A 23,550-nucleotide genomic window follows, 5' to 3' on the forward strand; every position below is an offset into this window, starting at 1 on the left:
TATTCTAGCAGGTTCCTGCTCATGATCCCGACCACCTAGAAAGTTCGTGTCTTCAGCAAAGTTGTTCAGAAGGTTGAAAGAAATTTGAGGCAGGACTGTTTGGTTAGAAATTTTGCCGCTACGTGGAGCTAGTGTGCATGTAAATTTGGTCATATTCCAGTAGAGTCTAGTTCATCTAGTCCACATTCGTTCGTTTCTTCATCAAAGTTGATCAAAAACTTGAAAGTACTAACAACTACCGAAAAGCTAAACATTACATATAATTTGCAATTGGATTAGATGAACATGGATTAGATTAGATGGATTTGCGCCAAACAGAGCTGCTTCAAATTCCTTTCAAGCTTCAAAGGTGTTTGAACTTTGCTGAACACGAACCTTCTAGGTGGCTAGGATCATGAGCTAGAGCCTTCTAAAACATGACCATATTTACAAGCACACTAATGCCACGTAGCGGAAAAATTGCTAACTTAACAGTGCTGCCTCAAATTGCTTTCAAGCTTTTGAACAGCTTTGCTGAAGACACGATCTTTCTACGTGGTCGGAATTATGAACTAGAGCCTGCTAGAACATGACTAAATTAAATGCGAGCACTAGCGCCAAGAAGCGGCAAAACTACACATGAGAAATTTTATCCAATGAACACCACAAGGCTTCTGAACAACTTTGCTGAAGACTGCAACTTTGTAGAAAGTAAGGATACCGAGATATTACATAATAAAGTTGTTTAGGTTGATGCTAAACTTTTTGGAGGTGCTACAATATTCAACTGGGTTGTTGCAATACTAGGTGATGCGACTTCATACTTATGTATGTTTGCAGTGATAACCTATAATCCAGTCAAGTTGTCTATATTTCTCTTCCAGAATCTTTTTATTCTTGTAAAAGTTCGATAAGAAATGTAGAAACTCAGTAAATTCTTTGAAATCAACTTGTTGTTATCTTTAGCAGATCTCCAAGAAATTTCTTCAAACATTGTTTCAGGAGTTTTTTCTGGAATTTCTTCTAGATTGACTTCAAAACATTGTACAGTAATTGTTGAAGTAACTTTTAAATACAAAGGTATCGACCGTGATAGTTATATTTTAAATTTGTTTATCGGCATATCGATCTATTTTGCTCGAAGTAAGAGGGAGCATGGAGAAGAAAGCAATGAATATGATAGGTACCGTAAGGGAACGGCGAGAGAAATTGGATTAGATGTTGAAGAGGGCATACCATATGAAACAGTATTACTTGAAACGTCCTTCCTTGCGGCTGACGGCTGTCTTGGTAGTGTCATTGTCAAAACACACCCAAGCCGTTCCCATAGGGGACGTTAAATTCTAAACTATTAGTAAAGAATGGCCTGGAGGTGCCATTAGTAGAATTCCTAGACGAGTACTGAACACTTGAGACTTTTGAGGCGAAGTAGGCCTTCAATATGTACTTTTTGCAAAAAAAAATGTGTATAAATCTCCAGGAAAACATTTGGAAGAATGTTGAAAGGAAGCTTTTGGGAGATTCCTTGACAAATCAATCGATCCTGAATGATTTTGTTTGGATTACTAGTAGTAGCTGGCAAGAAATAAGACAGAAAAAAGAGTAATTCCAGAATGATACTTTTTGGCACGATCCGTGAAGGATTCGTTGCGAATTATTGACAACATATTTAATTAGTTTCTGGTAGGATCTTTAACTGAAATCTGTTTTTGATTGCACTCCAAGATTTCTATCATGATGCATTTTTGATGAATATGAATCAAACGTATTTTAACCTTTGTAGCAAGTTTTCTTCTTCTTCTTTCTGGCGTTACGTCTCCACTGAGACAAAACCTGCTTCTCAGCTTAGTGTTCTTATGAGCATTTCCACAGTTATTAACTGAGAGCTTACTATGCCAATAACCATATTTTGCATGTGTATATCGTGTGGCAGGTACGAAGATACTCTATGCCCTGGGAAGTCGAGCAAATTTCCAACCCGAAAAGATCCTCGACCGGTGGGATTCGAACCCACGACCCTCAGCTTGGTCATGCTGAATAGCTGCGCGTTTACCGCTACGGCTATCTGGGCCCCACAGCAAGTCATATTGACTTATTTTTAAGATCGCATTTGTATCATCATCAGCTCCTAAGTTATTTCAGAAACCACAAAAAGTACTATTATATTTGTTAAATTCAAGAAATAGCAAATGTACTGGAAACAGTATTTTTTCATCAAATTTTCTTAAAAAAATTTCAAGACTAGTCGAGTTTAGTACATGACACAGACGACGGCCTTACAGCTTATGTCGAAATACGCCTATCTGTCAAATGATATAAACTCTAGCGGAATTAAATGATATAGTACTTAATTTGGTTCTTCGTTTATTTATAAGTATTCCACTCGAAGATTTATTATTGAAAATCTTGTTTCGGCAATGGATAAGTTTTTTTTGCACATTCCTAGTGCGCTTTGTACATTTGGCCGACTTTTGTTCGGAGTGCAGCCACTGTGCGGAGGAACGGCGCGGCAGCTATCTTCAATATTTGATCGTTTATTAGTTGAGGATTTGTGTTCACGTATGTTTCAGTTTTTTGCAGCTGTGTGCGCGGAGGCCCAGCTTAGCGTGTGGTTCAAGTTCAAGAATGCACACGTTCACGGTGTTCAGAGATCGGGCACTCGATGCTAATGACTTCTGGCCAACGCTAAGGCGATGGATTCCCCCTTCAGCAGCAGCAGCGTGCCAAGCCAATAATTCAATGTCCTGCCTATTGCTGAGAGAATCAGAACCCGGGGATGAGAAGATTGTTGGGATGATTGAAGGAAGGATAAAAGGGTGCATTAGATGCGGTTTCATTTATATAAGAGGGCAAGGTGGGTTGCAGTGGTCAAGTACCTTGTAAGTACTATGTGGCAGGTAGCGACTGGAAACAACAAAAGGATGGATTGAAATGATCGTAATAAGCAATTTTCGGAATTGCTCAGTGTCATGATCTTTGTCATCTTTTGGATGAATATGATAGCTGGATATAAAAGCTAATTGTGTTATATGATTACCCATTCGGCTTATTCGATCACTTTATTAAACAATACTAAATTCTAAATGTTGCTATTCGACAGCTTTAGATGGAATGGTTTTGTTTTAGCTCTAATGGAATCGTTTGAATGTCTTGCTGTACTTTCTCTTTTTTATAAATCTTACTTCTATTCAATGTATTTCATTTTTTAACTACGGATGTAAAAATAATATGAGTACTAAATGTTTTTATGTTGTTCTACGAAAGACGTAATAAATACGTTCATGCGGTAGTCAAAATATGGCGAGTTATTGAACTTAGGAACTGCTGTATCAAGAGACCTGATGTAGAACTTAATTTGGGGTCGTAATTCGGGGTAACGTTGATCACTCCTGAACCCATGTGTATCGACTGTTTAGGGAGCTACAAACTCATCTTCTTCTTGGCATTACGCCTTCTCAGTTTGACAGAACCTACTTCTCAGCTTAGTGTTCAATGAGCACTTCTACAGTTATTAACTGAGAGTTTCCTTTGCCAAAGTTGCCATTTTTACGATGATACTCTATGCCCAGGGAAGTCAAGGAAAGTTCTATTACCCAGACACCTTCAACATGGCTTTGCTTTGAAGCCGCGGATTCTAACCACTCGGCTAAAGAAGGCCGGAGAAATATGATGCACAAAAAAATATATGTATCGTACGTCATACCATTCTTTGGTTCAGATGACCATGATGTGTGTCAGTGATCTTTGCCAAAACAAAAACGAGATCATAAACATCCTGGGAACAATGAGTCAACTATTTTTTGCCCGTAAATTTATCTCATCAACAATGGCGCAGCATTTCAGCTTCAATCGGTAGTTATACGTACACAACCCAAGCAAATAATTCAATTTATCAATCAAGCCAGTCGAATAGTCCCAGATTGTAAAAGTTATCAAACATAAAACACGGCCTTTTAATTGCACTCATCCGATAATCGATGGAAGAGGCACACGGACAACTGCGATCCGGGCTTCGGGTTGGATTATAAATTATCCACCACTAGACGCAGCAGTTCTCCTGGTAGCCAGTTGCTCTCGCCGTCAAGGTTAATCAATAGGCACCATTAGGCCATAATACGTGGTTAGACGGTTCATAAAATCTGCCAATGGATTGCCGTACTGGATGGCACAGGCGAAGCCAGTTTATTAGGTTCAGGCCAGTTTATCAGGTTAGGTTCATCAGTTTATTAGGTGATTAATCTCTGAAAAGGTTCTTTTAAATATTATTTATAATATTTATCATAATATTTTTCCAGGAATACTTTTTTTTTTAAATTACTCCAGCAAATAATCGTAATATTTCTGCAGAGAGTTCTTAGCGATTCCTGCAAATATTTTTACAGGAACTTCTCTAAAAACTACAGTATCGCACATTAGTCTCTACCTCATTTGACATAAAGCCATTTGGCATAATGCCGTTTGGCATAATTCTATTTATTATAATAGCCATTGGACATAGCGGCCATTTGGCATAATTTAAGAAATATTATTGTTCTTTCATATTACAAAAGGTTGTTTGGGTAACAAAACGTCGGAGGACGAAACGTTGAAAGACAAAATGTCAAATGCCAGAATGTCGAAAGCCAAAACGTCGAACAAGAGGACACAAAGAAAACAAACAAAAAGTGTGAATATCTGACAAGACGGCAACCTATTCGATTAATAATGAATACGAAGAAAATGGATAAAAATGTAACGTCAAATAAGATTACTCAACAATGTTTTGCAATGACATTGCAAAATATTGGAAAAGGGTCCAATGTTATCACCGTAATAACATAATTTTAAGCTGATCCCAAAATCAAATTGTTCTTATATACTTGTATTGTCTAATTATTTGGTGTTTATACGATAAATCACATTTTCAACGCAAAAAAAAATTCGATGTATAAAAGTCCATTCAAAAGTAGATATTACAAACAAAAATGCTGGATATCATATTGAAGAATTTTCTGAAAAGCAAATCAATTCATTTTTACTTATTCAATAAAAGAACGAGTATATTTTCAAAGAAATTTTAAACTAATCAATCAACTAATTGCCAGAATCTGAAGAAGTTTATGTCACTAGTTTTTTAAAAAATGGAGTGAATTTAAAAGAATAAATAATTCACTATTTTTGATAGCTTAACCAGTATTTGATTCAACGCACCTTTTAAAAGTTTCTACATCGATAGGTGAAAAATTTACTAAGATTTATTCTAACTAATTGAGGTTATCTTGTTTTAAAGTAAAACATAATGAGCTATCAAGAAATGCTTACGTTCCATGAATACAAAAATATTAAGATTCTCACATTCTGATGCACATTACTCTGGTGGAAACAGAAATTTGTTCACCCACGATTATTAGGGAGAAGGAAAATTGTGCACTGCTATTGTTATTCTCTTCATTTGCCGTTATGTGAGTCCAGAAGCTAGTCGTCTTCAATACATCTGATGCAGTTAACATATTTCATACTTCAATTTAAATTCGCTTCGTGAAGTGCTGCACTGCCCATAAAGGCATAACTGTTCCATATGGAAAAAGTAGGCATTGAGAAAATGGCATTCAAACTTTGAAGTTTGTGTTCTCATACAAATATTCATAATTGTCTTGTACATTTCTTCGCATCATATTCATTAAACACAATCGCTAAGATAACTCATATTGCTTCTTTTGATTAGCGAAAACTATGAACTTGAAAGCAATTCCCATTTTGCAGTCGTTATTAGGGTTGAAAGTTCATATAGAGACTGTTATGTCTTTATTTTTCAATATGGGACTGCATATTTTACCACAACAATTTCAAACAAACTGTTTTAATTTTTATAGGCTTAGTAAAATATACATTAAAACATGGATATTGCGACCAAAAAATCAATATGGGACAGTTGTGCTTTTTTAGGCAGTGCACTACTTCTACTTAGAGGTGAATGATCACGAGATGATTGAAACCTCTCTAATAAAATAAAAAAAAAACCCTTTCTACTCTCCTCTGAAATGAATTGCCATTTTTCCGAAAATTTCCTCCATGCTTACTTAGATGAAAATTGTTAATTTTGCTGTTTCCTGCGCCGTTCGCATCGCCACCATTTTTTCGTTAACAACGCTAGTTATCTTTAATAACAACAACCTTTGCTAGAATAATCGCGTTTTTCGACGTTTTGGCATTCGACATTTTGTTCCTAAAACCAAAAGGTTCATTTTAATGTTTGAAATGTTTGTCTAAGGCTAGTTTATTTTACTACAAAATGGGGTGAATATTGGTTATGATTTAAATTTAATGTGAAGCACAAGGAGACACGAGAGGCTCATTTCTTATTTTAAAAGTATATTATTATTCTTGCACAGAAAAAAGTCACAAAGTGTGCGTCAAGAGTAAAGTCAGCCTCAAGATAATAAAAGCATCAGAAAAGTGAAGACACTACAAGTGTACAATTTGGTCTTGAATCCCGTGAGCTACGAATATGAATCTTTTGAATTTTTACATCTATAGGAGAAATTGAAGTGGCAGAAGTATGTTTCTTGTCTTTACACATCAACCTGCAAAATTGCGCAGCCGAATTGTTCTTTTTTTTTTTTGTGAAATTAGAATTACGCATAGGTGCACAGTAATAAATTGAAGTTAGTGAATGTCACCTTATTTCTAACATGAGCTATTCTTTTGAGTTTGTAGTTCATACCAAGGCAACCCGATGAAAATGAGCATCGATCTTGGCGTACCTATGATTCGCTACACTGCAAACTAAGAAGAATAGCTTATGTTTGAAAAAAGGTTAAATTTCTAATACGGTAATTATTCGCCAATAGTTGAACTACTAAAATGCTCGCTAATTGTAGCACACGTCATAAGGAATACACGATTTGTTCAACAATAGGAGAGATTTTTAGCCTTTTAGGAAAAGGCGAATTATCCCACTGAATTATCCACTGATTTAGAAGTTTTCAATAGTTCCATCCGATATTCTTGAAAGAAATTCTTCTATATGCTTAATGCAAAAAAAAAGTTCTATTTGATAAAGCAAATTACAAACTTAAAGCAGTTTCTCTTAGGTTAGCTTTAAAATTGATGTGAGCAATTTCACAAGAAAATCTCTTAGAAATTCCGGAAAGGGATTGTCCATTAATTATGCGGGGTTTCAGAACCCTCCCTCTCCCTTCCTTCTCGTGGTCTTTTGTTCATACAATTTTTTTAAATATAGGGCTCTGCACTGTTGTGATTTTGTATGGGATTTTGAAGTTTACTGGCCTTGTTGTTTACGGGTGCACGACGTTAGGCATAAGGACGTTAGGCATAAGTACGATAGGCATAAATACGATAGGCATAATCGACGTTTGGCTGACTTTTTTGATAATTGTGGAGAGCTTCAAAGATCAAAAGTGTGGCCTTTGAAATACGATTGCCTATCAGTCGTCCCATAGTTGTGAGTCCTTTGAGGTCAATTTCTAGGTCAAAACTTGATTAAATGATTAGCATGAAAATGCTGGCAATTGCCTTCATTAGCTTTGTGGTAACTTCTGTGACCATAGAGTAAAGCCATTCTGAAGGTATTTTAAGTTCGGTTTCAAGTCGATCCAGGATCCTAGGCCATGAAGTATAAACGTGCTCATGTATCGTGCGCAAATAGGAATGCAAAATGGCATAGCATACATTTGGTTGGTGAATAATGGTGGAAGTGCTCTTAGAACACTAAGCTGATAGCTTGGGTTGGGGCGTAATTCCAAGGATATGAACAACACTATGACTGCTGCTCATTTTTTGAGTTTGGTTGTACACATTGACAAATTTTTCATCAGAGATTATCCCTTTTTTAAATTTAAGGCTGTTCTTTATAGTTATACTGTCTACAAAATTGTTGGAGCTAGTGCTGCCAATGTTTTAATCAGAAAATTTTTCTTTTTTTTTTATAATTAAACTGTTTTTTCGAGACATACTTATATGAAAAATTGTGTCACTATTACTCTTAATACTTCCATCATACATTTTACCTTCTTTGAATCATAGGCTATTCTTTATACTTATACGATCAATCTATTGACTGTAAGAAAGGGACCTTTTTTTAATAATATGCTGTTTTGTGGATCTTTGCTGTTCTAATTGTAGATGTAAATTTTTTCATAAAAATGCATGCTATGCTAAATGCTGAATACTGCAACGCTAAGTTCGAGCTTGACTGTTAAATTGATTTTGAAATCAAAGTATACTTTTCAAATTCAACGAATTTCAAATAATCTCAAGGTGCTTTCGGCGTATGTGGCCAATCAAAATTGTTTGAACATCGTCGAAAATGGTTGGCAGAAGAGGCAAAGGAACGTTTTTCATCACATTAAAGTGATGAGCAGATTCGGAGTGGGAATGTAACGTTTTTATTGGCGTCACACTACCAGAATATTATTGTTGAAGATTATGTCACCTATCATAACATGAAGTTTTGACTTGACTCTAGATTGTTGTCCTCTAGTTAATCATTTGCATTATAAGTACTAAAAATTACATGGAAGATTTCCCTTCTTTATAATTAACGCAATTATGTAAGAAAAATGTAACAAAAATTGTCATATACTCACCAAACTAAATATCTCTAGAAATGAATAACACTTACTCATCACAAATATAAATGGATACTTACAAAAATGGGTTTAACTGGACTTAAAAATGATAACAATGTCCATGATAACAATCTTTTTCCATATCTTCCGATAGTGGATTCATTGTCAAGTTTCATAACACCGGAATATAATCAATCAACTAACCCACACCCTCGTAACGCTTTTTGTATTAATTTTCTATTACTTTTATGAACTGTTACATCTTAAGGACACCCACCCACCTTCATCACCGTAATTGAATTTGAAAATGGACCCGAACAATTTTCGATATAAGAAGAGTTTTGAATAACACACACGCAAATTATGTTATGCCAAACGTCAATTATACCTAACGTATTTTATGCCTAACGCATTTTATGCCTAACATCCATTATGCCTAATGTCTTTATACCTAACGTCCATTATGCCTAGCATACTTATGCCTAACATCTTTATGCCTAATGGGGTATACTCGTTGTTTACAAATTTTATGTAAGAGTGAAAGAGAGGAGATGAATTTTGTGCAGTGACCTTTTGTATGGACCGTAGTCATTGGCCAGACCCCCTCCTCCCCTCATAAATGACTACGTGGATTATGGACGACCCCAAAGTTATTTTCAAGCTTTTTGAAGTATTTCTACTGAATTTTCTTAGTGATTGGACCAGGCATTCTACCGACGACACTTTCCAGCATTTCTCTTGAGGAGAGTTTCTTAAAAAAATGCCATGAAATTCTTCAGAAATTTAACTTGAAAAATTTATCTACACATTTTTTCATGAAACGTTTCTTTTATTCTCTCAATGGTGTTGGTAGAAAATGTCTAAGCGATGTCGCTTAAATATTTTTCCAGGAATCACTCGAGATATTACTTAAAAAAATTCCCAACGATTTTACCAGAACATTCAGCAAGCATATCATCCAAGATTTCCTGGTATTTCACTTTAAAATGCTTCTGTAGTTTCTCAAGATATTATTAAAAGCTTTTCATATACTTATTTAATGTAACTTTTTCAGATTTTTTTTTGAGATATCCCTCCAAATATATTGGCTTTATTCAGGAATTACGCCAACCTTTTTCTAACATTTAACAGAGTTTTTATTTCACGATCCATTCTACAGCTTCGATACATATTTATTGTAATAAAGGAACTTTTGTGTTTCATTGGAAAAAAATCCAATAAAAAACTAAAAATGAATTGAAAATTTAAAATTTAAATGAATCGAATTGAAAATTACTCCATGAAATCGTGGAATAAATCTAAAAACATCCTGCAAAAACTTCTGGGGAAAATTTGTGGATTTTTGTGAAATACATGTACAAATCTGTAAACAAATTTCTGGAGGTATGCTCCTTAGGAAAGAGACCCGATAAGGATTTCATGTAGTGATTCATAGTAAAACCTAAAGAGAATCGTCACGAATAATGCCTGAACAAATATCCTGACCATATCTCAAAATAAGTATAAGATGAATTTTGGCTGAAGTTATTGGAAAAACTGATTACTGAAATAGTTCTTAGCGAGATTCCAGGCGTTAACCCTGGATGAATTCACGAAGAAATATCTTCGGGTGAATTCACGAGGAACTGGAGAAATTCAAGGAAGAATATCCTAACTTTTTTGTTATCCACTACAGATGACAAGCAGGCTTCGCTTTTTGGCGGAGAGACCTGTGTCATCCGTTGAAAAAGATTTTTGACAACTCTGAGGAAACTCAGATAAGTCAGATGTGACAATATTGCATAATGTTGGTCGCAGAATGCTGCTCTCAGGAACACCAGCTCTTATAGGAAGTCTTTCAGACCTGGAGCTCTGATAATTAACCTGAAGTGTACGATTTGACAGATATCTTTGAATTATTCAAACAATTAATGTGGGATAATGAATTTTTTTAAATTTTACAATCAAGTCCTCATGCTTGTCGAATGCATTTATACATGTTTAGAAGAGCAACACCAATAAAAACGCATTCAGATTTGTTGGAACGTATCAAATTTGTTGCGATGAGTGGGAAAAATAGATTTTCGTTGATGGGGACCACCATTCTGTTCAAAATTACCTTTTCAAAAAGTTTACTGATAGAGGAAAGCAAACTGATTGGACGATAGCTAGAAGCTTCTGCAGGATTTTGTCTGGTTTTGAAATTGGTACAGCCTTAGCATTTTTTCCATTTGTCAGGAGAATATGATAGTTAAAAACATTTTTAAATATATCAACTTAGAATAATAAACTTCTTTCTGGAAGTTTCTTGATCAGGATGTAGAAAATTCCATCATCGCCAGGAGCTTTCATATTTTTGAATTTTTTAATAATATTTATTTTTTAATAGAATTTGAAAAAAAAAACGTCCTGAGTAACATGATTTTCTATTGGACTAGTAAGTCCTAAATCTAAATTGTGCGCGCTTTTATACTGCATAGCAAGTTTTTGAGCTTATTCGCATTTAGTTAGTTTCCCTCTATCTAGACCGGAATCGGCTTCTGATGTTGTTTCAAAATTTTAGATAATTTCCAAAAGGGCTTAGAGTCAGGATCCAATCGAGAAATTTTATTTTCAAAATTTTTTTTCCTAATTGTGAAAATCGTTTTTTAATTTCTTTCTGCAGATCCTGCCATATAATTTTCTTAGCAGGATCGCGAGTGCGTTGAAATTGCCTTTTCCTAACGTTTTCAAGACGAATCAAGAGTTTGAGATCATCGTCTATAATCACAAATTCAAATTTTACTTCACATTCTGGTATTCCAATGCGTCTGGCATCAACAATGGAATTTGTTAAAGTTTCAAGAGCATTGTCAACATCAAGTTTTGTTTGTAAAGAAATGATGACATCAAGATTACTATCGATATATGACTCATATATATTCTAGTTGGCTCGAAAATAATTGAAAATAGAGCTGACAGGATTGAGAATGGCTTCATGGGATATTTGAAATGTAACAATTTGAATTACGAATTACGTTCGCCCCTTCCCTGGCAGAAATTCTGGCTACGCCCACGCTGAATGCAGTTAATTTGTACGATTCGCACGCAAACAAACATTGCGAAATGCGGGACACTATAGTCGACTTACCTCAGTAGCTTCTCGATCAGCAGCCGTCCGATGAAGCCGGTTCCACCGGTGACCAGGACGTTCTTGCCTCGGTAGAACTCCATCACCGGTGTGCTGGTGATCTTCTTTTCCTCCGTCAGGGTGAGGTCATTGTTGAGCGCCACGTCCGTGCTCATTTTGGGGCCTTATCTGTGTGATTTTTGTTCAGGGAGAGTACGCAACGTGGAAACGTTTCCTTCCGCGCGGTTAATCTGTACCGAAGATAAACGGGGGGTTCGTTCGCTGTAGAAGTATAGAAATTGTTTGTTTTTGGGGCTGGAAACGGCAGGTCGGAAGTAGGGTTGGAGTCCACCGAGCTACGAAGACGTGGGGGTGTGGGTGATTTTTGTCCAGGTAATTGGGTTCGAAGCTTGAACCAAATGAATTTGGAGCGTTTATTGCGTTACGCGATCGTCCGCGCTAAACTGTTTGCCGTTTCCTTGCACGGTTAATAGCACCAATTCTGTAAAAGGCACCCAACGTAACACCGGGGGCGGCAAACACGGACGCGAGCGCACGACGGAATCGTAAATCTAACGGCCGCTTCCAAGCGGTATGCACAGTGCTGCCCGAGGCCGAAATTTGTGATCGAAATTTATGTGAGGCAGAATAGTAGATTTTAGAGGCATGCTCCGATCAGAAAAGTTATTAGTATATGTTATATGGAGAGACCTTTTTTCAGAAAGTACCTATTTGTGTGATTGATCCCTCTAGCAGTGAGATAGGTTTTTCTTTTCAACAAAGTTTCAGATATGGAACCCGACTATCAGATAATATCAAAATTATTACACATATATAATACATTGAGATATAATTATCTCCAGTTGATAAAATTTAGATATGACGAGTCTTGCTAATAGCCTCAACGACAGGGGCGTCATGTCTATCCTACTGGTTTGGTACATGTCTCGGTTCGATTCCCGTTATTATTATATTATTTTTTATTTCATCACTGTCGTTTCCTAAAAGTAGACTCACACATTCAAAAACATTTACCCAAAAAAATAGTACAAATATATAGTTTTTACCCTAATTGGTTATTGTAATAAAATATGTTGCAATTTTGATATGCTGAAGTGCAAAGTTTTAGTTGTTTTAACAACATCCTACATTTAATTTAGAAGAACCGGTTTTACAAAAATGATCTTAAATGAATAAATTATAACTTGATAATTTTGATAGTTCCAGCTAGTCGGGAAGTTTTCCAAACATGCTTATGCTTTATCTGTTGAATTTTACGAGATATGGGTCAACTTTATGAATGACCTCTCAAAGCAAATTTTAATGGATTGTTTTCATACATATGAAATTTTTCATATGTTTTACAAACATGTTTGAATGGATGAAATACATGTTTCTCCAGATGATCTCAATAACGTATCATTTAGCTTGTCTTAATTATGTGAGATATATGTCGAAGAATCGACTACATCACATTCCTCCACCTCCACCTATTGGTTTTCACATCGTGCTACGCAAATTCTTCACTGGTGCTCTGCGACATTTTTGAAATAAATTGCACCAATGCTTTGAAATATCTAAACTTTTAACTTTGATATACTGTTTTCCTTTTGCCAACTCGAGTAGAAGCGAAGTTCTGATAATCAAAATGTGACATTGACTTCATTGACATAAGAGATAAAAGATCTGGATTTTGCATTCAACAACAGTGCACTTTTTATTACGGCTTTGTGCACTAACAGAAAGCCTAAAATAAGAAGATCAGCTACGTTTGTTAATTTTTTCTGCAGTTTAGTACCTTTGAAAACGTGAGTAGGGTAATAAGTCGGCCATTTTGATGGCCATCTTTGGATTCCGAGATGTTTAACATTAAGACCAATGTTTTGTTCTTCAAATATGTCCTTTGAAAATTTAGACGTAGTTTCACTTCATCTTCACTAGACTGGTCCAGCTCAGCATGTAAGAAAAACAAAGTTGTATGATTCCACAGGGCACCCTTCAGGATTATTCCTTAGGGTTAGAGGAAGACTTCCTAGAAAATTCAGCTCATTTGGTCGAGCTAGCACATATGAATTGAGGTTAATATGAGATATTCAGCTCCAACATATGGGAAACAGCTTGATATAGGAAAATTGTTGATCGCATTCAATTGAACCCAGAATATCAAATACACAACTTGATATCATAGCAAACAATATTGTTAAAGGTTTTATCATGATTAAAATTAAGAAAGCTGGTGTTTTAACTATCTGAAGTAGATTTGTTAAGCTTATGCAATACTGCTTAGTATTTCTTCAACATAGCTTGGTGGTAGCCACTAAGCGCATCATAGCCACCTATGGCACTGGGCGAGCTGCGGCACAAGGCGCATCCATATAAGTGATTGTATGGGAGTGCTGATCTAAGCCCAACTTTCAACAACTGAAAGGTTAATGAAAACTAGTATCAATCCAGATACAACCATCTGCAATTCAAATGTTCATGAGGATATCAACTAATGTATTTGTCATTCTAGGTTCAATTGAACGATATTAACTCGTATACGGAACATAGAATCAATTTTCAAATAATTTGAAACAAATATCTCATATAAACTGGAGCTGGATATAAACAAGCTGGAGGAGCTACCAATCGAGTTGAAATTTTGAGTGCTTTTTTCATCCTCAGGCTCATATCTAGGGGATGCCCTGCTGAGTTTGTTTCTATGTTATGGTGGATGTCATAAAATAATTTTTACAAGTCATATACACACGGTGTCACAATTAATTAATTATTGAACTTTCATGTAAATTACCTTGGATAATTTTACCTATACGTTTAACCTTCAGGCTGGTATTTTGTAATTGGTTGAAAATATTCTGTCGGAGAATATTTTCCCATACATTTTGTATGCGACAGTTCTAGTAGTAGAAATGAAAACCGCTCATATATTTGAACTGAAAACTAATGCTTGGAAAGTTCTTGACCAAAGCAGTCCTGCCGTTTTCAAACCGTGATTTTTTTGCGCAGCTACTTGGGCACTCCCATGATTCCCTTTGGCATGGGCGTTTTTATCGGACGAATTGAAATTGAAACTTTGCAATAAGAAGCACATCAATACGACCTATATTGTGACCAAATATGGGCACAGTTATTTTCAAACAACCTCACTGCCGAAGGGAATCATAAGTGCCAAGAATATAATCCGGCTCCTATTTGGCGAAAAACCAAATTAAGTTTCATTTAGATGCCTAATTGTTACAGCCTAAAGCAAAAAAGTTTTTCAACCAAATCAAACAAATCTTTTAAGATTGGAATTAAAAGTTACGTAAAATCAAAATTAACGTAGAGATTAATCAACGCCAAATCTCTTTTTTAACATAAAACTGGAGAACCAATCACCCGTTTAAGCTGAAAATTTGATCGATTAGTCATAAACTGCAAGTTTTCAGCTTAAACTAATGTTTGGTTATCCAGACTTGTGTTTTTGAAAATTTCAGGTTTGATCTTCATCTTAATGAAAGATTGGCCAACATAAATCTTACTTCACGATTTTCATAGGAATTATAGGATCGATTTAAGTATTTATTTTAAACTTAATTGTGATGAAGAATAACTTCTCGAAAGGGCTGGAAAATCCTGCTCTTACCTTATTCTTATTAACCTTAAAAGGGGGCATACAATTTCTAATAGCATTTGCAGGGTAACTCAGTTATAGAATTTATCATCTAGCTGTGTATTGTTTTCTAATGTTGAGAAATATTTGTAATATTAATTTAAGATACTATTTAACAAAAAATCAATTACTATTTTTGTACAATTATAAATCACTAATGTGCTATTTAAAACAAGCAAATATATATTTCACGTTATTTGTTATTCAGCAACATTCGAATTGGAGACACATGAATTATTACAAACAAAACTAATCGATACTATAAATAACACAGTGAAACAAGCTTTTGTCACAAGAACCCTAGTTGAGGACAGAGTATAAACAGATTAAGTTACTACTTGACAATCTAAAGAAGGGCAAATCTAGTAGTAGCTGGTTTTCAACATAAAAATAATGAAGTTTCAAGTTTTTTTGTATTCAAGGTGTTTTGAGTCTATGAACAGCCTATCAAAGACTTTTTTAAAGTCAGTAAGCATCGTTGGTAGCAAAGCTCAAAGCTTTGAGCCAACCCTTTTCCAGTAGAGAAGCTAGGCAAAATACAAGACGCTTCGATGCTTACTGACTTTAAATGGCTTGCTCAATTTTCACCACCTAATTAAATTTCAATCTTGTTGCTCCCTTGCGACGCCTATGCACCTATTCGTTTCCATCATTTGCTTCTATAGACTCCCTTTACCTTTGAGTCGCATGACCGATATAGCCATAAAACAATAATAATTTAGTATACTTATCTCAAAATCGACCAAAATGTCACTTTGGCCTCTCTCTGAGACACACGAAAAGGTTATTTCTGATCCGTTATGTGAGAGGGTGTAGTAGGGCCAAATTTTTTTCATTATGTAAAAACTTGGAGGCTCAACCTGCGAATGGTACCTAGGAATCTACAATCAAACTTTTGTATGGGAGAAACTCCTCTGAGAAATGATGTTTAGAGGACCTCAACGATTTTCGTGAATAATGTCAAACAAAAGTTTTTGTTTTTATTTTCGCACATTCAGAAAAAAAAAAATTTTACCCTTTAATACCCAAACCCGCCTTCAAATGGAGTATACTTTGGAATTTTGTGTATTTTTTCGTAGCTCAGAAATCAAAATGATTTTATTTTTGGCGCCTACGGAGATGAACCAGCCTAGGGCTGAAAATCTCCTTAATAAAGCTATAATAATGATTATTATTTTTGGCTTAAACCTTGACTCATAACACACATGTAAGAAAAGTTGTTAATGACTTTTAAAACTTTTTTGGATTTTTGAAAATTGTTTGAAAAAAAAAAAAATGTATTCTTATATAGCCTACAAATGCCTGGGGTTTATTCAACGTGTAATATAAAAAAAAAATCGTACCTTTTAAATTTTTGAACGATCAATCTATCACAGAAGAAAGCTTGGTGGTGTTAAAATAATTTCAAACCTGTTTTTCCGTTAACTACACGGAAAATAAAAACAAACAAGAAAAAAAAAAGTATCGTAAAAGCTTGAATTTTTATTATTGCTAAAATTCTGTAGCTAGGGATGTTCAAACATAAAAATTATAAAAATCAAAAACCAAAATTCATAGATTTGCGGATAAAAATAAATCATTGCCTAAAACGTGTTAGGAACGATTTTAGATAAGTGAAAATGATATTCAGATCGAAAATAAAAATTTTGATATTAAAGGGTTAACTGTTTATTTTGCACAAACATTTTGCAGACTGATATCTTAATCGATAGAAAATTTTGATTTTTCGAACGAATTTTTATTTCATATCGTTCAAAGTTGGGATCAAACTTAATGCACATATTATTCATTATCTATGGAAAGTAGGGGAATCTTCGTAATAAAAAAAAACTTTGCCGAAGATATCATACCCATAATTTAACGTGTTTTAGATTTATTCAAGATTACTGAGGACAGAAATGTGACTTTCTAGGTGTTTCCCCATAAACCGAAAAAAAATCATATATTTCACTTCATATTAAACGTCCACCATGTCCAATGTATTATACAAACCGTTTTCATGTAAATTATGTTTATTCGAAAACGATTACCCTCGCATTGTTCCAATTATTTCAATTTTTTTGGAAATAATTTTACAGCTACTGTACAGCATGAAAGATAGAGGCTTGAGCAAATATTATTCAAAACCTAACTTCGAAAAATGAAAATCAAATTAAATCTTACAAATTATTGAATTATGTGGTTTTCTCGCGAAATTAGTCAAAACATTCAATCCGTTTGGTTGATCTATAATAATATTATCAGTTTTCGTGCTAACAGCATAACAACACTATTGTAAAAAAAAATCGAGCGTGTAGTGAGTGAAATGACGAAGAAAATAATCTTCTAAATAGGTGAAACATGTCTACTTGATATTATATCCTGCTTTAACAACAAATATTTGCGATATTTGGTATGCCACTCGAATTCCTTCGGTTTATGGGAACATATGTTGTAAATTGGATCACATATGTCTGACATTCTGTAATAAATACTAAAAAAAGTCGTATTTCTGTCTACAGTAAATTATTCCAAACCGCATAAAATAAGGAATATGCGGTTTTCCCTATGAAAAATCTAATTTTTCTTTAATTGAAGAATACAAGCGTAAAGGTTGATACCCACTTTTGACGGTATAAAATAAAAAATTGTTGAAAAAATCATGATTTTCGAACATTAAAGAAACAGTGCGCAAGATTTTCGTACAAAACATACATGGGACAATTTCTAAACGTCATTTCTCAGAGTTCCTCCCATACAAAAATTTGATTGCAATATCCTTAGCCATTTGGAGGTTGAGCCCCTAAATTTTCTGACAAAGTGCAATTTTGGGACACCATAGTGCAGAACTACTTCATATAAATGATTTACTTTTGCATGGGGGGTTTTCTCAGCCAAATTGTATGGAACCTTGCAAAATGAAGCACTTCAATACGACATATATAATGGCCGAATATGCGCTCAGTAGCTTTTAAAAAATCTCATTGTCGAAGTGAATTGAAAGTGCCGAGAATGGGATCCGGCTCCTAACGAGGTTCTAACTCGTGTTCACCATGAAAAGTCCTATCGGCTAAAAGTCTTAAATCTACATGTTCTACGCAAAAACTGTTTTCAGCAATAGCTTGTTTGCTTGATTTTTTTTAGTTATGTCAATCATTAAAATTCGTCGATGAAATTCGCTTTAGTTAAACCGTTATTGCTTTTGAACTGATTGGAAAAGTTACTCAAAATTGTTACTGATTGACCGCCCGCAGTTCCTACTCCATTATTGCAAGAACAACTGTACTTACACAGGGAATCAACAGATGCTACTCAGGATCAGTATATCTGCAATGTGCAAGTACTGGTGCTCTCATTATTCACCCCTATTCTTGTTTACGTTCGAACGCTCTTTCGATCGAAAACCGTTTAGTATTCCCGTTTACACCAGGAAAATCAAGTGAACCGTGGATTCTAACGATTAGTATTCGATGAAAGTTGAATCCGTCGTAAACAAGAAAGAGGGTAATTATAAAAAAAACGGAACCGGCTGCGTCCGAATGCAGGAAAATTTGGGATGGGAGGGAAATGTTAACGTGTTACTTACTTTATGGAAGCCGAGGAGTCCTTTGCACTTCCACAAGTAAACACTAGGAGTTTGGATATGAAAATAAGTTGGGAAAAGGATTCGTTTTGATAAATGATTACCATCCAAGTGTTTATCCACAGAAACAAGTTACAAGATCAAACACTAATTACTCAAACCCATGGATAATGAATCTTACCCATTGAAATTGACTATTTAGTATGAAAAATCTAAAACGTTGCGAATGTTTGGTCCATTACTGTAGGTATATGAATGCAACTAACTGCAAAAAAGTAAGTTCCTTTCATGGTAACAGATAATATACATTTTGTGACTTTTCTGTCTCTTCCCCTCCTTCAACATTTTTGGTCCAAATTTGTGAGGTTGCAGTTTAAAAAAAAATATCAAAATCTAAAGATTATCAGAAGATGTCTTTAAAAATAGGAAACTGTTAAAAAATAATTCAAAAATCGACTCGGAGGTCAATGGGACAACATGTTAAAAAATAAACTTGTATCGGCCTAATATATTCTTGTTATTCCTAAGAAAAGTAAATACCAAAACAGAAAAAAAAAATCCTTTGCATTATCATCATTAGCTTTATTAGGATGACATTTAGCCATAAACGAATTTTTAACTAAAATTAACTACTATTCTCTTAATTAAATGGCAAGTATTTGGTTTAAACAACTTCTTGTTCTTTCTCACGCCGAGGACCTGGGATCGAATCCCATCCCCGAGATAGTCACAAATAAATTCAGTGACGACTTCCTTCGGAAGGGAAGTAAAGCCGTTGATCCCAAGATGAACTAACCCAGGGCTAAAAAACTTCTTGTTCTTTTTATTTTTACAAAATGAAGTCCATTCAAATATCTTTTTTATTCTTTTTTTTCACTTACTCTAAGCGGCTGTTACTACCATATCAATAAAACTTGTTTTTGTACTTATAAGTCTTATAAGCGGTTCCTTCACCACTGCTTATGCCTTAAACCTAGTTTAACCATATGAGTAAATATGGATTACGGCCTAAGCGAAGGTGAAGAAATTGGCACCAAATTAATTTTTAAGGAACCTTCGGTAAACCACTTAAAGGTTTACACAATAAGAGGTTGTTAAAACAATTCCTTTAATCGTTTCTTACTTCTTAGTTTTGTAGCGTTTTGATGCCATTGCATATTCATGCTCATATCAATCGAAAATTGAAATTTAACAGACATGTTGTAATGAAGAACTCATAACTTCGACAATAAAAATGTGTTCCATCCAACTAAATCTTGCTGGCCTTGTTTAAGATCAATTAGTGCGCCTTGATGAACTTTCACTGTCAAAAAGAATAAAAAAAATTAAATTATTTTGTGAAGCAACTTTATGAACTAAATTTGTTCATATATTTTGAAATACTGTTAGTACTAGAATCAATAACTAACTGTTATGCTGAAGACCGTTATTGATCAGATGTTAGCTGCAGCAAACGGTAAGAGATAGGAGTATCTTATAAACGAATTCTAGTTTTTATATAGCTCGTCTGTTGTGTGAAGCATAGTTATCACACTAGAACGGGAAGTTCAAGTAAGCATGGAACAAATATTCTACATACGGTAGTCAGATAATTCTACGAGAGGTTTATTTGCTATTTCTATTTTACTGTGCTTCTTGTAAGGTGCTAAATTATCCGTTTTACAAGATTATGATTACCGACATAATGATATTGGATAACTGCATTACAATAACATGTATCAGACAGTTCATATATGAGATGACTTTCGAATGACTGCAATCTTAGGAGTTTCATCATTAGCATTGTAAGACAAGCAAGGTGAGGTTTAAAGGATTAATCGTAATAGATACTACACAGTTTTTGAAAATACAATTTAGTATAAACAACCTTGGCTTGAAAATTTTAACAGTAGCCCTTGTAGGTATCTACAAAACATTTTAAATTGTGTTTACTGCAAAGAATGTTAAGCACTTAATTGAATCTACTATGATTAAATATACCTCGAATAAACCTCAATAGATAACATATAAGAGCAGAATGCAAAAATTTGAAATTGTTACTTGGGATATCTCTTAAAATTCTATAGATAGATTCAAAGCTTTTCCAGAAAATTGCTGTATCTTCATTTCTGTAAAAATGTAAAATCTGCTTCTCTCTGCTAGGGGGATTACACAAAAAAATCATATCTTCTTAGGAAGCGTCTCTACATCCCAAACAACTTCTCTGCACATGTCATACCTCGAGAAACCAACTTTTCTGGCGCAAAACAATTTCGATCACGAACTCAAACCTCAGGAAGCACTGTGCAATATGTGGCCACAGCCGAAGAAGAAATGCCTGCCCGTCGACGACAAACGAAAAGCACGCTGATGATATGGGTAAATAGAGTCACCTAATGTTGCCTCACACTCTTACTGGGGTCGGTGTGTCGCATACGATGTCTTTTGGCCACTTGGTGTCCCCTCCGTCCGAAGACCGCGCCGCGATTTGTTTATTTAAATCAAACACTTTCAACAATTAAAAACTATTCGCTTTCGTCGTCTCGCTGGGTCCTCTCGAAGAGGGGAAATTGAATGGCTAACTAAATAAGGAAAATCGCTACGTTCTTCAAACACGGTTTCACTCGCCGCAGTGAATGTCACTTGAACAAATATCCCTTGGGTCACGTAACTCCTTCAGGGTCCTAGATTGAACCCCAGCACTTCACCGGAAAACCACCCCACAACTGTTCATCCTTAAGTCACTTTGATCCTTCCCACTAAGAAAAACGGAATCCATCCAACTCTTCCACACCTTGCAATCCACCTCACTGTTTCTCGTGATCTCGCGATTTACCTAGTCAACTAGGACGGAACACAGGACCGTAACTCCGAATGTGCGTGCGAACTGTTCGAGCTGATTGACGAAACTAAGCAACGCGAGTAATTCTATTTTCATTGTCAAGCACTTGCGGTGGCTGAGGCGCGCGAACACCCGCAGCCTGCCCAAGTACTTACTCGCCGTCGTCACTCACAGTAAGTAACTCACACATGCGTCTCCCACCCGCGAGCCTCCCCGTCGCAAAAACGCCACCGCGCCATCTTCACCGATAGGTGTATTGATCCGCTCATTACCTGGTGAACCAGTGTTGCTTACTTGCGCGTACAATTAGACTCAACTGAGCGTGCTCGGTGGTTGGTGGTAGCAGCTTGATATGCTTGTAATGTGGGCAATAGCTCTTTTTCTTTCGGTGATAGGTAATGTGCGCGACTTATGATGGTAACCGTGCAGGATCTGCATCATGCGCGGGTTTGAAATCATGTGCCGCAAACGAATGGTGTATGTACATCAAAGAGTTTCGGGTAGCGACAATTACTTAGTTTGCTTAATATAGTGGAATTCTTCGAATAAAAAATCCAGGTAGACGTTCTCATTGTTTGACCGGCGGTTGCGATAACGTAGAATTTCAGCGGGCCAAATCCTTACACTGCACGCTTTCATTCAAGGACCTGCTGTTTTTTAATTCCTTCTTTAGTATCATTTCAAACATTACATTCATTTCTTATATCTAGGTGTTTTGTGTTGGGCATCACTATGATCCTAATTTAGTAGAACTCAATTAGGTCTTGATTAACATTTTGCTAACAACACATCACATTCGAATGGCGTAGCAGTTCTTAATTTCATCTGCTTATAAGAGAAAAAAACGCTTCCAATTGACTTAACCTATAATTGGTGGCAATAAAAGATGTCAACGAGTTTTGTCTAAAATTATTAATTTTCTATCTTTTTGCAACTTTTTAATAAATCATTTATTATCACACCGTTTTACTAAACATACATCGAATATCTATTATATGTTCAGCCACTTGCCAGAACAATGCAAAGTATTTTTGCAATCTCTAATATTTTTCCTTAGAACATATAAACTACAGATCGGGTTACTATTTAAACAATGGTCCTCACCTTAACTGATTATACGGGACACCTGAATGCTCTTAAAACATAGCGCGGGCCGTATGATTTATTTGAACAATTTCCAATACCATTGCAAAAAAATAAAAATTTCGTGCCGGATATCTTTGAAAACACTTTTAGATTTTTGCAGTTTTTCAAATCGTTTTCGTATCTTGTGAGTGATCATTCCTTTACGTAAAGTATTGGACAATATATTTGAAACTTTTTCAATTTTCCATACATTATATTTTAGAGCGTTATATCTCAGTTATTTATGGACTGATTTGAATGAAATTTTCACAGCTCTCTAGACATAACATGAATTTCAACATTTATATCAAAGCGATTTTTCCATATTCGGATTCAAAAGCAATAACGGTTTGACTAAAATTATTTTTTTGCAATTCCGTTGTAAATCACCCTACTTTTAATTAAGAGAATGGAAAGCACAACGGCCTACTTTTCCTACAAAAAAAAAAAAAACAGTGCTGAAAAGTGCTACATCCGTATGACAAACCGAATTGAGTCAGTACGTAACGCTAAAATTTGAAATTTTTGACCCCCTCACACCCCCCCCTCCATAACGCTTTTTGTATGAAAAATTTCAAATTTTTGCATGGACCGTAACGCTTGAGCCTACTCCCCCCCTCCCCCTAGAGCGTTACGTAATTTGTGGATGCCGCCATATGAATGCTCTTGAAACAAGATTGTGTTCCTAAAAATGATCTAACTCAACCAGCATATTTCGTAATTGCAAAAAATGTTGTATGCAACGCGTTG

At 35.3% G+C, this 23,550-nt stretch overlaps 1 protein-coding gene across 5 annotated transcripts in view; it reads right to left on the reverse strand.

Moving 5' to 3' along the window:
* Nucleotides 1–21,810, reverse strand: part of LOC5568896 (fatty acyl-CoA reductase wat) — a 58,564-nt gene extending 36,754 nt beyond the window's left edge. For 2 of the 5 annotated variants that reach the window (XM_001658169.2, XM_021841299.1), the window contains exons 1-2: nucleotides 21,670–21,810; nucleotides 11,659–11,888 (exon numbers count right to left, since the gene is read on the reverse strand). In XM_001658169.2, the coding sequence (XP_001658219.2) occupies nucleotides 11,659–11,813 (155 nt within the window). In that variant the 5' untranslated portion in view covers nucleotides 11,814–11,888; nucleotides 21,670–21,810. Of the gene's footprint in view, nucleotides 1–11,658; nucleotides 11,920–21,627 lie in introns of all 5 variants that reach the window. The other 3 variants (XM_021841302.1, XM_021841301.1, XM_021841300.1) reach the window with 3 other exon arrangements.
* Nucleotides 21,811–23,550: the final 1,740 nt, after the last annotated feature.

Source organism: Aedes aegypti, chromosome 2 (assembly GCF_002204515.2).
Source record: "Aedes aegypti strain LVP_AGWG chromosome 2, AaegL5.0 Primary Assembly, whole genome shotgun sequence".
NCBI classification, from domain to species: domain Eukaryota; kingdom Metazoa; phylum Arthropoda; class Insecta; order Diptera; family Culicidae; genus Aedes; species Aedes aegypti.